This window comes from Notolepis coatsorum (assembly GCF_963971535.1).
Source record: "Notolepis coatsorum genome assembly, chromosome: 12".
NCBI classification, from domain to species: Eukaryota; Metazoa; Chordata; class Actinopteri; order Aulopiformes; family Paralepididae; genus Notolepis; species Notolepis coatsorum.
The window spans coordinates 58,288,386-58,303,448 of NC_140176.1; the positions used below are offsets into that span (position 1 = coordinate 58,288,386).

General features: G+C 42.7%; 1 protein-coding gene across 1 annotated transcript in view; it reads right to left on the minus strand.

Moving 5' to 3' along the window:
* LOC311238429 (kinesin-1 heavy chain-like) overlaps nt 1-15,063 on the minus strand; it is a gene marked incomplete at its 5' end in the record, with an annotated part of 38,320 nt that overhangs the window by 4,370 nt on the left and 18,887 nt on the right. The window contains 10 exons of the mRNA XM_084326489.1: nt 3,056-3,127; nt 3,224-3,284; nt 5,343-5,444; nt 6,500-6,606; nt 8,325-8,380; nt 9,557-9,701; nt 10,364-10,552; nt 11,471-11,614; nt 13,032-13,238; nt 14,993-15,061. Coding sequence (XP_084182615.1) covers nt 3,056-3,127; nt 3,224-3,284; nt 5,343-5,444; nt 6,500-6,606; nt 8,325-8,380; nt 9,557-9,701; nt 10,364-10,552; nt 11,471-11,614; nt 13,032-13,238; nt 14,993-15,061 — 1,152 coding nt within the window. The remainder of the gene's footprint in view (nt 1-3,055; nt 3,128-3,223; nt 3,285-5,342; nt 5,445-6,499; nt 6,607-8,324; nt 8,381-9,556; nt 9,702-10,363; nt 10,553-11,470; nt 11,615-13,031; nt 13,239-14,992; nt 15,062-15,063) is intronic.

The window sequence follows — 15,063 nt, forward strand, 5'->3', positions numbered from 1 at the left end:
ACACACCCACACTACTCAGAGTGTCAGTTCAGTTGTTGCTCGGTAACAATATGAGATCCCAGACTCATACTGTGATGCGTTTCCACCATGTAGTTTGGATGTAGTTGAACAACTTATTCAAAGTAGTTTAAATTTGACAAACTTTTTTTTTTACATTTAGAGTAGTTCAGATCTACTATTTAGATTTAGTAGCTAATAGTTTGGTAAACTACAGTGCGCTGTCAGCAGTTTCCCCAACACTGTTTATTTCACTATATTCAGCTTGTATCTGTGTGAACAAGACCCACCCAGGATCTGAAGAGAGGGTCTAATAATGTGATCCCATTTGTGTCTACATGTGTAATTTGTGTAAGCAGTGAATTTGGATGGGTATGACTCTGAGTTATCCTCTTCTAGATCCAGGAAAAACCTGTTTTGCCATGTAGCTCACCCCAACAAGCCCAAGCCTGGGGTGGGTGAGGGTGCGTCTGTCATTGAGGGTTTGAATCCCCTTATTTACAGCTGTACCTTTGAAGAATCGCACGGCCTACTTATCACAGCAGCTTTTTTGTGGTCCTCCCCTGATGCATTAAACATGCAATACGACACAAAGTAAGTGGGGCGGGGCCGGCGGTTGATGGAAACATGTGGCGAAGGCAGGGCGGGAGAGGGGCGGGGCTTAAGGCAGAAGGATTCAACAAACAATAATATTACCACCTTCAGGGCCCACTGCCTGGTATGGAAACAGCACGGCACAGGACAAGAAGGCCCTACAGAGAGTGGTACGCTCAGCCGAGCGTACCACGGGTATTGCACTACCACCCCTGCAGGTCCTATACAACAAGAGGTGCAAATCCAGAGGCTGCAGAATAATGAAGGACCCTCACCACCCCAACAACAGCCTGTTCAAGCTGCTGCGGTCAGGCAAACGCCTGCGAACACCAGCAACTAGGACAGAGAGACTTCGGCTCAGCTTCTTCCCCCAGGCCATCAGAGCCCTGAACACTGAACTCTCCACACACAAGCACACACACAACACACACACTGTACACGCTCACACACTAGCAGCCACTTTAACATGAGCACACATACACTCATGCTGCACACGCTCACACTTATGGTCACTTTACAAAAGGAAAGGTCACTTTAAGAATAGTATAGTATAACTTGAGATTGTATAATATAGCATTGTATAGCAGTGTACATAAAGACCCAGTGCCTCATCCGTAGCTAACAGTGTATTGCACTACCACAGGTCAAATGTATATACACTCTTTTTCTGGACACTTTTGTATCACAAACAGTACTGTATTTGCTAATCTGATATGTCATAAATGTATAGATGTAGCAGTACTGTCTATCTGTATGTCATGTATGTCATATATGTTATGATGAATTGAAAATGGGGGACCCTGATGTAAACAAGACGAAAGTCTTTCTCTGGTCTGCATCCCCTTAACAATTGTATGTATTGAGCTGTACTATACTGTACCCATTCTGCAATCTGTTAATAAACTTTTCAATCAATTTCAATCAACCTAGCATGTCCTACCATGCTCTGTAAATAACTCATGTACATATACCGATATGCCCTACTTTGATTACTTGTATTATTGCACAATGTCGTTCTATTGGATTCTTATTATATTATTATATATTATTATTGTATTATGCACAATTGTTGCGGGCAAGACCCCCCGCATTTCATTGTATACTTGTATGCCGTGACAAATAAAACTCTTGACTTGACTCTTTCATTATAACCAGTACTAGAAAACTAGTCTACTTTTATAAGAGATAACTAAACCAGGGATCAGCACCCGTATCTAGACCTGAGTTTGAGAAACACTGACATAAGAGATACACACAAACAAATGAGGTGGTCATTGGAGACTGATTGGGTGGTGGTAGTGGTGAAGAAGAAGAAGAAGAAGAAGAAGAAGAAGAAGAAGAAGAAGAAGAAGAAGAAGAAGAAGAAGAAGAAGAAGAAGAAGAAGAAGAAGAAGAAGAAGAAGAAGAAGAAGAAGAAGAAGAAGAAGAAGAAGAAGAAGAAGAAGAAGATCCCTCCTAGTTACACATAATGTACACAGTCCTAATCTCCCTCCTAGTGACACATACACAGTCCTCATATCCCTCCTAGTTACACATACACACAGTCCTCATATCCCTCCTAGTTACACATACACACAGTCCTCATATCCCTCCTAGTTACACATACAGTCCTCATATCCCTCCTAGTTACACACACAGTCCTCATATCCCTCCTAGTTACACACAGTCCTCATATCCCTCCTAGTTACACCTACACACAGTCCTCATATCCCTCATAGTTACACACACAGTCCTCATATCCCTCCTAGTTACACCTACACACAGTCCTCATATCCCTCATAGTTACACATAATGTACACAGTCCTCATATCCCTCCTAGTTACACATACAGTCCTCATATCCCTCCTAGTTACACACACAGTCCTCATATCCCTCCTAGTTACACACACAGTCCTCATATCCCTCCTAGTTACACACACAGTCCTCATATCCCTCCTAGTTACACATACACGCAGTCCTCATATCCCTTCTAGTGACACATACACAAAGTCCTCCTAGTGACACATACACACAGTCCTCCTAGTGACACATAGACACACTCATCCTAGTGACACATACACACAGTCATCCTAGTGACACATACACACCGTCCTCCTAGTGACACATACACACAGTCCTCCTAGTGACACATTCACACCGTCCTCCTAGTGACACATACACACCGTCCTCCTAGTGACACATACACACCGTCCTCCTAGTGACACATACACACAGTCCTCCTAGTGACACATACACACCGTCCTCCTAGTGACACATACACACAGTCCTCCTAGTTACACATTCACACACAGTCCCCCACACATTATGCATTTCATCAGAGGTCAGAGTGCAGGGTCGTCTGCAGTGCAGCACCCCTGGAGTGATTTTGGGGTTCAGTGCCTTGCTCAAGAGCACTTAGGCAGGATGTATGGCACTGTATATGTAATACCAGCCACCCGTGCGTGTGTGCGTGCGTGTGGTTTACCTTCTTGACTCTAGTGGCCAGGTCCCGCACAAATAGTCTCCTCAGGTTGTGGAGGGTCTGCAGCTCCCTGACCTGTGAGAGAGACGGGACATTTGGCTCAGAGACCCACGTACAGTATGTAGTCAGTAAATCCCATATTGATCCGTCTACACACTGACAGTAACTCACCACCGTCTCCTCCAGGCCCTTGAGGTCCTGTCTGGCCTGCTCTCTCCTGTCCTGCATCACCCTGGCCAAACATAAAAAAGAAATGCTCATGATTGGAAGGTCACAGGTTCGAGCCCCAACCAGGGCACTATTGGAATGTATTGTTGTTCAGTAGGGAGCAAGCACCCTGTCCTCTGGACCTGGCAGTAACTGTGACAGGGACACCCATACAGTCGTGAGTGAGTGCCGTCCTTCAGATGAGTCATTAGACGGAGATCTCGACTTGATAAGGTTGTTAAAGAACCCAGGGCATCGATCGTAAAGGGTAGCGGGTTCCCCCGATGTTCCAGACAGACCGACTTGTACTAGCTGCTAAAAAATACACCAACATGATTTGCTTTATTCAACTGCAAACAAAAAAACGGATTAATCTTCACTATTTTTTCCTGTTGCAGGGTGAATTTAGGGCTGAGAGATATCATCTTTTATCTTTCCGATATCTATATGGATGACGATATCTGTTCACAAATGCAAAATTACACGATAGATAATCCAATTGCTGTTCATCGCATTTAATTGCATTATAATGTAAAGTGTAATATCAAAACTGGCATTTTCAAATAACATCCCCTCAAAGACTGACATTTTAGTTATGGTTATTGTCATTAATTTAGATGAGAATTGTTTCGCAACAACCTCCTCATCATCGTCATCATAATTTCATCACAATATCTGTAGATCATGTTTTTTCCATAGCCATCTATACCACTTTTTCACAGCTGATACCAATTCCCAACCTGAAGTACCAACAATGAATAGCAATCCATTTATTTAGCTAGACAGTATAGACTAAGAATCAAGGTTATTATAGTTCACTTAAACCAAACTAAAAACTAAAACTAGGTGTGATTTCCCTCCTTAATTTTAGTTGACTGAAATAGAAATAAAAACTAAAACTGAAACTAATAAAAACTAAACAAAAATTAAACCATTTTAAACAACAAAAACTAAACTGAAACTAGCCAGCCCTTGTGGGTGGTGGGGGGTGTCAGTGCAGAACCCACCCTTGTGGGTGGTGGGGGGTGTCAGTGCAGAACATGGGTCACCCTTGTGGGTGGTGGGGGGTGTCAGTACAGAACATGGGGATGTGTCATTCAAGTGGGCATGTCCCATCGTGGATGTTTTGTTGAGTCAGGACTAGGGATGTCTGATATTATCGGCCGATATTGGCATTCAAATGTGATATCGGAAATTATCGGTAGGCCTATCGGTTTTCAAAAAAAAGAAAAAAAAGTTCTTTTTACATTTATTTAACCTTTATTTACCCAGGCAAGCAAGTAAGAACTAATTCTGATTTTATTTATTGTCAAAATTATGCATAATGTTGTGTTAATTCCACGACAAGAGATATGTAAGGGATAATGTATAGCTACGAGGTCATTGTCGCAAAATAACCGACACAGAGTTTAAAATACCGAGCCGCCTCGGCGAGGTGTTTTAAACGTCAGTGAAGGTCAATTATTTTGCGACAATGATCGAGTATAGCTATACATTATCCCGCTTATTACATGGCTAACTTACTAACAATATACCTAATTCATTTTACATCGACTCGCAACAGTAACACTGGTTCTGGCTCCGCTAAGTGCTCGTCGCTCCGCCCCCCAGCAGCTTCCCCGGCAGCCGGCAGTTTGCACTGATGTCAGTGGGCTTGATTGCGCACAGCTGCGCACAGCGGTCATTATTGTGGGCTTGATTGCGAACAGCTGCGCACAGCGGTCATTATTGTCCCACAGCGGTCATTATTGTCTGATAACTGACCTCTGACGCGCGCTATTGACCAATCACAAGCAAGCATTTCGGCGAATGTGAAAACGCCATGTAATAAGTAATGTTAATTACCTGAAATTATTCAGTTTTTGGGGGGGGGGGGGGGGGGGGGGAACCCTGCATATATCGGTATCGGTTGATATCGGTATCCGAAATTAAGAGTTGGACAATATTGGTATATCGGTATCGGTAAAAAAGCCAATATCGAACATCCCTAGTCAGGACCTACGGCGTCTCCAGAAGACTCAGAGGCGTACGGCCAGCCTGTGTGTTCATACTGCTGCCTGCTAGTCTATATACCCATACGTACGTGAGCTCGTTGAGCTTGCGGCTCTTCTCATGGTCCGTGGCCTTGAGCTTTTCATGCTCCACTTTCAGCCTCTCCTGTTCCAACATGATCCTCTGGTTCAGACTGGATGCACAGAGAAGATGAGAGGGAGACAGACAGTACATTACATACGTGTCAATAAGGTGTATGTGTGTGTGTGTGTGTGTGGTGTGCAAGATTTACCAACCGATTTTCTCGCCATGTAATCCAATCGGTCGAGGTTTTGAACCTTCTAAGCTCTGTGAAACTTTGATCTCTCTCTCTCTCTCTCTCCTCTCTCTCTCTCTCTCTCTCTCTCTCTCTCTCTCTCTCTCTCTCTCTCTCTCTCTCTCTCTCTCTCTCTCTCTCTCTCTCTCTCTCTCTCTCTCTCTCTCTATGTGTCATGGTTTTTTGCTTTATTTCACCTTTCTGTGAGTGAGGGACAGCTGTCAATCACTAGCCTCTGTGGTTAATTGCCTCATGGTAGGGCAGGTGTGTGGGCTTGATTGCACCTGATTCAGTGCAGCTGTGCCTATGGAAAAGCTGAGTCTATTTAAGTTTGAAATATCGCAGGGTTAGCTGCTTTCTCATTTCCTTTCGTGTTGGCTACCCTTCCGGCCAGGCTTTGCTATATTAAAGTGTAGTGCTGCTGATCTCTGCCCTATTCAGCATTTAGCCTTTTTCTGTAGCCATCCTGGTTTTAGGCTACTGGCTTATTTTAGCACTTTATTTTCTAGTAGCTGAGCCTTTTATTGTAGTGTGTTTCTTTTTCCACTAAACATAAACTCCCTTAGTGGAGGTTTATTGTTATTTAGGTTATTTGTATGAACTCTGTTATTAGGAGGTGCCTTTGTGGCTTATTTTAGTTATTTCTATAATACCTCTTTATTGAGTGTTGTCCTGTTCTTTGGACTTGATTTATTTTCTTAAAATACGCATGTTGAGGCTTCCACCTGTAAAGATTGTTTACTTTTCCCCTTCTCCTTAATGTCTGCTTAGCAGTTTAGTGCTTATCATTACACAAATAACTTAAAGAGTCTCTATTATCTGCTCGTGACCCAAACACCGCAGCCCTCACAATATGTATATATTGTACCTAACATTATAATGAAAGGAAGCTAATAAGATAAGCTAGCCGTCTGTGAGTGTGAGCGTCTCACTCCTGCAGCTGGGTGATGAGCTTCTCCTTGGTGTCCAGCTCGTCCCTCAGGCTGCAGAGCTGCTTCTGGTGGCTCTCCCTGAGGGACTGGATCTTCTCTACCGGCTCCTGACCACAGGGACACACGGACACATGGCTCTTAACCGCGACAACCAGTCACAGAGTTTCTCACGTCACGTACAGTAATGATATCAAGCTAGTATCCCTGACGGAGATGAGCGATGACGAAACGGTGTCGACCTGTAATTAACACAACACAAGGATTCATTCCCCTGATGACGTCACTGGAGGACATCATTCAAACTCAATAACTGCTCATGGAATGAACTCCAACAATCCCTAAATATTTAGATTATCTCCTCTATTGCAGAATTGAAGACCTTGATCACTAATCATTGTCAATCAAGTACGTGTTTTAATTTATTTGTTATCCTTGCTTTTGTCCACCATCGTCTTGTTGTCTTATTGTTGTGATTTTATATGCTGTGATTTATATGCTGTATTTATGGTGTAAACTTGACATAAATGTAAATGAGGGAAGCCTCAGCTGCCTTTCAAGAATAAATAAAAGTTTGAAATGAAATTAAACTGTCAAACTAAATGAATGTGTGCAAAACCTTTTTGATTATTTTTGTCATAATAAATCTGCGTTATTTGTGCCCCTTTTAAAAGGTTTTCAGGTGTTTCAGCTGTCCCCCAACTGAAGAAATCCTTAGTGGGCCGATAGTTATAAATGTTCAACTAATTGGGCGGCTAGGTGGCGCAGTGGGCAAGGCGCTCGCCACCAACACAGGAGATGCTGGGTTCAAGCCCAGCTCTCGGCGTTGCTACCAGCTTGGCTGGTCGTTCATACTAATACAATTGGCAGTATTAGGGGGTGGGAAGCTGGTGGGTGGGGATCGGACGTTGTGGACAGCGACTCCTACAGGTCGGTTGGTGCGCCTGTGCAGTAGAATCAGGAAGCGCCGGGGGCGGCGTGCCCTCCAAACGCAGACCCTCGCCGCTGAGGGATCGCGCTGTGCAGGTGAAAAGATGCAACGGCTGCCTACTCGAGTACCGGAGGGGACACGTGATGCAAGGCTTCGTCCACATTGCAGCCGGCTTGTGGGAGGCATGGCCTAACAACGTTCGAGACAGGGGAGGGTAGAATTGGACAATGCGAAATTGGGGACGGGAGAAAAATAGAAAAATGGGGAGAAAAAGTAGATCAAAAAAATATTTAACTAATTGAATAGTCCATAATATAATTGAAAAGGAATTACAAAGTACAAATGTATTTAACAAACAAACTGTTGACTAATTAAAGGTGCTGTAAGTGAAGTGGTATTTCATTGTTCAACATGGGTCTCCCTCTCCCAGTCCCTCCGCTCTGTCTGCAGTAAACACAAAATACATTTTATGGTATCCCTTCCCACTTTATCCAATCAGGAGAGAGAACCCTAGATATTTTAACTTATTTCAGGAAATCTTGCCAAGCCAAATTTGCTTACTGCACTGGCAGATTATTTTACTTGTTTCAAGGACACATTTGCTTAAAATTAGTTTTTATTTCTTATTTTTGTCAGACCATTTTGTAGTATGGAGTTCTCTCTCCTGATAGGATAAAGATAGAACGGGATACCAGAACATTTATTTTGTGTTTACTACAGAGCGGAGGGACTGGAAGACCAAACACTCAGTGATGGCTGTCGGAATGTAGAGCTATTATTTTAACATGTAGTAGACCACTTATTTTAACAAACAAAAAATACCACTGACAGCACCTTTAACCACGAAGAGACAGTGACATGAGTAGATAAGAGAGGTGCTTGACTGCTTGGCTGTACCTTGATTTCATTGGCAGACTGCATCTCATTCTCCTTCTCTACAGCCCGGACTGTGTCTGGAAGGGGAGAGAAAGCGACTGTTAATTCATTTCGCCACTAGGTGGCGCCAGCAGGCAGAGAAAGAGCTTGTCTCAGCCTGTGGGAACCTGCAAAACAGAATCAATTTGTGCTCATGTGAATCACGTCAGTTTTCAGTTATAAGCTTGTATCAAGGTTGGGATCAAATCATTCATTCATTAATTCAATCTTTATTTCAACTCGAGAATTTATTGAGGGCAAGCAAAAAAATACAAGACATATACAATATAAGTATATATAATCAATTAAAACAATTGCAGATTATGGTGGTGATTTAAACTGACCAAGGGATACCAAAGTATTGCGTTTTAGAGTTTGTTGTATGATGTTCCATGTGTCAGGAGCACAGAAAAAGCAGATCAGTGCAGACTGGTAGATGCTTTCAGTGTTGAGCCAATCATTGGACCAATAGTGAAGCGAGATCATTTGGGCCAATCTCCAATTATGGTTTTATATAGAAACAGATGCCAATGTAACTCTCACCTCTCTCACCACCAAGGGAGGACCATCCAACTCTACTATACGGGTCATAATGGTGAGTACCATAACCATCACCGGTGATAAATCTAATGGCTGAATGATATGCAGAATCTAAGGGCATAAGAATGGAAGCCGCCGCAAGTCTGTAGATTACATAGTAGTCCAACACAGACAAGAAAACTGCTTCAACGACCCTCTGCTAATCATAGGGAAGCTGGCTCTATTCAATTATCCAATCTTTTGCTGCTGTTTACTGGCAAGAACGCCCACATGATATTTAAATGTAAATTTTTCATCAAGTCAAATACCAAAGTATTTATATTCTGAGACTATCAGGCCCATTCACAGTAGATATATGCAAGTCCTTGTAAACAACATATTTGGCGTCACACCAAGAACACTCACAATCATTTCGCTTTAATTAATGAATAAATCAACCATTCTTTTTGGAGCCTGGAAAAGTGCCTATGCTGCCCAGAATATACTTTGTTTTCCTTTTTCCCTTTTGGGTGTGGGGTAGCTAGGCAAGGAAGGGAAGGATGAATTTAAGATGTGATGTGTGCCTGTCCCACCAAAACCTAATACAAGGGATGGAAGACACGCTGGATTTTTCTTTATTGTTTTATCTTTTTCTATTTCCAGAAAGAAAACTTGAAAAGTACTAAATATGATACCTGTAGTTTTTGAGCTGTGTTCACCCTGGTTGATCGTGGCAGCGACCAGCTCGTCATTTAGAGAGTCCACCTTGTCCTCCAGCTGTCTCTTCTTGTGCTCCACGTTCTGCACATGCTCAGTCAGGGACTTGATCTTAGCCTCGTGCTGCACAGAGAGACGGGAAGGTTGGACAGAAAGAAAGAAAGAAAGAAAGAAAGAAAGAAAGAAAGAAAGAAAGAAAGAAAGAAAGAAAGAAAGAAAGAAAGAAAGAAAGAAAGAAAGAAAGAAAGAAAGAAAGAAAGAAAGAAAGAAAGAAAGAAAGAAAGAAAGAAAGAAAGAAAGAAAGAACATAAGTATACACATAAGTATAATTATGAGAGTAAAATGTCTGTGATCTAGTAAACAGGGTTTACAAGAGCAAACACTTGGAAAATCAAGAAGTTTTGTCAAGGATCAAGGATTTATCAAGTTTTTTTCAAGGATCAAGTTTAATAAAACTTATCTCAAACTATTGGAGGATTGGAGGATCAACAAAAGAGGGCAGAGTTTCACATTGGATGAAAAATGGTACGAGTAAAAGCAACGCATTGCATTTATAAAAACTATTTTTTGTTCATCCAGAATGGACAGTCATAATCATGCCAATATTAAACTTGCCAATGGATGGCAAATTATCTTTCTTTATTCTTAAAGCAAGCAACATCAACACTAGCAGCTAGATCATATGAACTCGCCGGCGCCTCCACTGTGAACGACGGCCATGTGATCGACAGCCACACCCATCGCTAGTGTGGGGACAACAGCAGCAGCAGCAGCGAGATGGTTACCTGGGAGATGGACAGCTGGCAGGCAGCCAGCTCCTGCTCGTTCTCCTCCGTCCTCTGGCTGCTCTCGGCCTGGCTGCTCTCCAGCTGCTTGTTGCGCTTCACCAGGCTCTTTACCTCCGACTTCATCTTGCTGATGTAGAGGCGGGCTACTGTGAACTCCTCATCAATCTGACCGCCGCCCTCTTGTTGCTAAGGAAAGCAATGCAAAGGTGATACGAGGAGTAATGTAACGCGTTACTGCAATGCACGAGTGATCATGCAACGTAATCATACTAATTGGAAGTGATGTGTAGTACCGCTGTATTACATTTTGTAAGTAACTTCCCCCCGACACTGATAAGGGGGAGAGGCCACGTTTCAAGTTCAAGAACATGTTTTTATTTTTCAAGATTTATTTAAGTTTTTGCGTTATAACAACTACAGAGAGGCAAAACACAGTTAAAGAGATCTACCTGACCACATTGCCATCAGGGAAAACCCCTCCCACCCACTATACACAGACTTGGCTGACAGGAGGAGCATGTTCAGTGCTACAGTAGGCTCACACTACCTAAATGGAGCACTGAACGGCACAGCCATCAGACTATACAATGCATCACTGTGCCTCACTGCATCACTGAGCACAGAGTGACAGTTACCATCTTCCTGGACTCTTACTTTTGAATCAGCACTGTGCAATACTACACCTACTGTAGACCTCAGTATATTTGTATTGTATTTATTTACTGTATATTTTATTCTACTCTTATCTTAGGCAATTTGATTTGACCTGTTCTGTCTAAATGTTTAATGTTGAGCGATTTGCAGTGTCAAATTTCCCTCGGGATAATAAAAGTATTTCTATTCTATTCTATTCTATTCTATTCTATTCTATTCTATTCTATTCTATTCTATTCTATTCTATTCTTTTCTATTCTATTCTATTATAAACCAGGGCTAGAAAGTCAGCTTCCAAAAGATGGGATTTTCAAGGGGGAATTCTACAGTCCATCCTTTTTTTCGCAGAATGTACATGGAGGCAATTGGGAGGTTCAATATCTTCAGATGATACATGTTTTTAGTGAAGCACCACATTTAATTTCACAACAGAAAAGCCCTGACTGGTACCTTGATATCCTTGCTCCCCACAGTGAGGCCAATCTCTGCGATGTCTTTGAGCAGCGACGACATCATCTCAGTCACCCTCTTCTTCTGGTGGTTGGTCATTTCCTTCAGCTTCTGGAGCTCAGAGTCGATGGAGGCCAAAGAACTCTGGTGGTGAAATAACATAGAAGGAACATTTCTGCTAGTTCATACAGGATGCTGTTACACACTGCAGTAGTTCATCTATACACTGACTGCAATAGTTAATCTATACACTGCAGTAGTTCATATATACACTGCAGTAGTTCATCTATACACTGCAGTAGTTCATCTATACACTGCAGTAGTTCATCTATACACTGCAGTAGTTCATCTATACACTGCAGTAGTTCATCTATACACTGCAATAGTGCATCTATACACTGCAGTAGTTCATCTATACACTGCAGTAGTTCATATATACACTGCAGTAGTTCATCTATACACTGCAGTAGTTCATCTATACACTGCAATAGCTCATCTATACACTGCAGTAGTTAAACTATACACTGCAGTAGTTCATATATACACTGCAGTAGTTCATCTACACACTGCAGTCGTTCATCTATACACTGCAGTAGTTCATATATACACTGCAGTAGTTCATCTACACACTGCAGTAGTTCATCTATACACTGCAGTAGTTCATCTATACACTGCAATAGTTCATATATACACTGCAGTAGTTCATATATACACTGCAGTAGTTCATCTATACACTGCAATAGTTAATCTATACACTGCAGTAGTTCATCTATACACTGCAATAGTGCATCTATACACTGCAGTAGTTCATCTATACACTGCAGTAGTTCATCTATACACTGCAGTAGTTCATCTATACACTGCAATAGTTCATATATACACTGCAGTAGTTCATATATACACTGCAGTAGTTCATCTATACACTGCAATAGCTCATATATACACTGCAGTAGTTCATATATACACTGCAGTAGTTCATCTATACACTGCAGTAGTTCATATATACACTGCAGTAGTTCATCTATACACTGACTGCAGTAGTTCATATATACACTGACTGCAGTAGTTCATATATACACTGACTGCAGTAGTTCATATATACACTGACTGCAGTAGTTCATATATACACTGACTGCAGTAGTTCATATATACACTGACTGCAGTAGTTCATATATACACTGCAGTAGTTCATATATACACTGACTGCAGTAGTTCATATATACACTGCAGTAGTTCATATATACACTGCAGTAGTTCATATATACACTGCAGTAGTTCATCTATACACTGCAGTAGTTCATCTTTACATTCTGGAACACAAATTCCTCGGGCTCAATGTGATCGTAGAGCCGGAGTTCTTAAGATTCTCCTGCCCAGGACTGATATAGAGTTAATTCAACCCTGCCTGGGACCTAGACTAGGCTAGATAAAACACACTAGTGCTCTCTAGTCATGTGAGGAGTGGACCTATCAGAGTCAGGCCCTCCTCAACCCATTATGGGCCCTGACCCACAGTTCAAGAGACACAATACCATAGAGCCCCTCCCTCCCCAACACTGACCGACTTCTCGTTGAGTTCCTCGCTGAGAGCCTCAAACTCCCCGGTCTTGATCTCCACCTCCTGGCTCTTCTGGTCATAGTTGACGGCCAGCTCCTCCAGGGCCTGCAGCACCTCCTTCACCTCCTCCTTGGAGGCCTCGTTCTCCGACAGCAGCCGGTTCAGCTCCTTCTGCAGGGTGTCGTGGTCCTGGCGCGAGGCGGTCAGGAGCTACAGGGGGTGTAGTATCAAGTGGATGGAAGGAGGGAGTGGGTGAGATGTTGTGCGACACCTGAAAGCTATAAGACGCAAAGATCTTTCACTTGCTGTGTTTTGTGTGACGCACTACAGAGTCACTGGACCAAACACCACAATGTAGTTGTGTTTCTGTGGACTTTGTGTCATCCTTCATGTCAAATATAAAAAGTGTCAAATAATAGACAAACTAACTAATAAAATATACTAATAAAAATATATTTTTTTATTATATTCTCTCTTGTAATTAAGATAAGATAAGATGTATACTGTTTACTTTACTTACTCACAGTACATATTCAGATTATTTACAATTACAATTTTAATTCAATCAATCACCGCACAGATTGATTGATTGAATGAACATTTTATTAACAGATTGCAGAATGGGTACAATACAGTACGGCTCAATACACACAATTGTTAAGGGGATGCAGACCAGAGAAAGACTTTAGTCTTGTTTACATCAGGGTCCCCCATCTTCAATTCATAATGAATTGTAAGTAAGGGTGCAACTTGCTCCGTGCAATCCATTCTTTGTGGATCTAGCCCATTATGTGTTTTATTGCCCATATTTATTGTAACGTACAATATAACTGATACATACAGAATACAGACCCTCATCCGCGACCTTTGATTACGCTGTTTACTTGCTCATATTCTTATATTCAGAGTATTATTGTTTACACTGCTTTTTTTGCTTTTTTAATTGCCTATATTTAGGCCTATGTCTTCTACTATTACCATGCCCATATCTGTAACCCCCCCCCCCACACCCTACAACATGCTGCTATGACGCAAATTTCCCCATGGGGATCAATAAAGGAATATCTTATCTTAATTCTCTTTTTGGAATTCTTTTTTTGATCTACTTTTTCTCCCATTTTCTATTTTTCTCCCATCCCAATTTCGTATCATCCAATTCTACCCTCCCCTGTCTCGAACGTTGCTAGACCATGCCTCCCACAAGCCGGCTGCAATGTGGACGAAGCCTTGCATCACGTGTCCCCTCTGGTAATCGAGGAAGCAGCCGTCGCATCTTTTCACCTGCACAGCGCAATCTCTCAGCGTCGGGGGTCTGCGTGGGAGGGACACGCCACCCCCGTCGCTTCCTGATTCTGCTGCGCAGGCGCACCAACCGACCTGTAGGAGTCGCTGTCCACAACGTCCGATCCCCACCCATCAGCTTCCCACCCCCTAATACTGCCAATTGTATTAGTATGAACGACCAGCCAAGCTGATAGCAATGCGGAGAGCTGGGCTCGAACCCAGCGTCTCCTGCATTGGTGGCGAGCGCCTTGCCCACTACACCACCTAGCCGCCCTCTTTTTGGAATTCTATAACTTTATAACTTTCAGGCCAGTAGCTGTTGTCATCATTAGAATGTTTAGTTCTCAAAGGAATTCCAATCTCCCATATGGGATTGCACACCTGAACGCCTAGCCTACAATATCATGACTGTATCCACACACGACCGTAATCAAGATCCCTAAAAGTCTTTAGCGGTACAGTAATGCGGTTCCGTCATTAAGCATGCTATGTGAGGCTAACAGCTTGACCCGTCCTGCGGGGACCCTAATGGTCTGTTAACAGCCTGGACTGTTAGGCCTGTGCTCATAGATGGGCTGAAAGGGAGAGAGGGAGGGAGAGAGAGAGAGAGAGAGAGAGAGAGAGAGAGAGAGAGAGAGAGAGAGAGAGAGAGAGAGAGAGAGAGAGGGGGGGGGGGTCACCTCATCCTGGTCAAGCATCTGCTCGTTCAGCTTCTCTACCAGCTGACTCTGCTGGTTGATCTCTTCGTCCT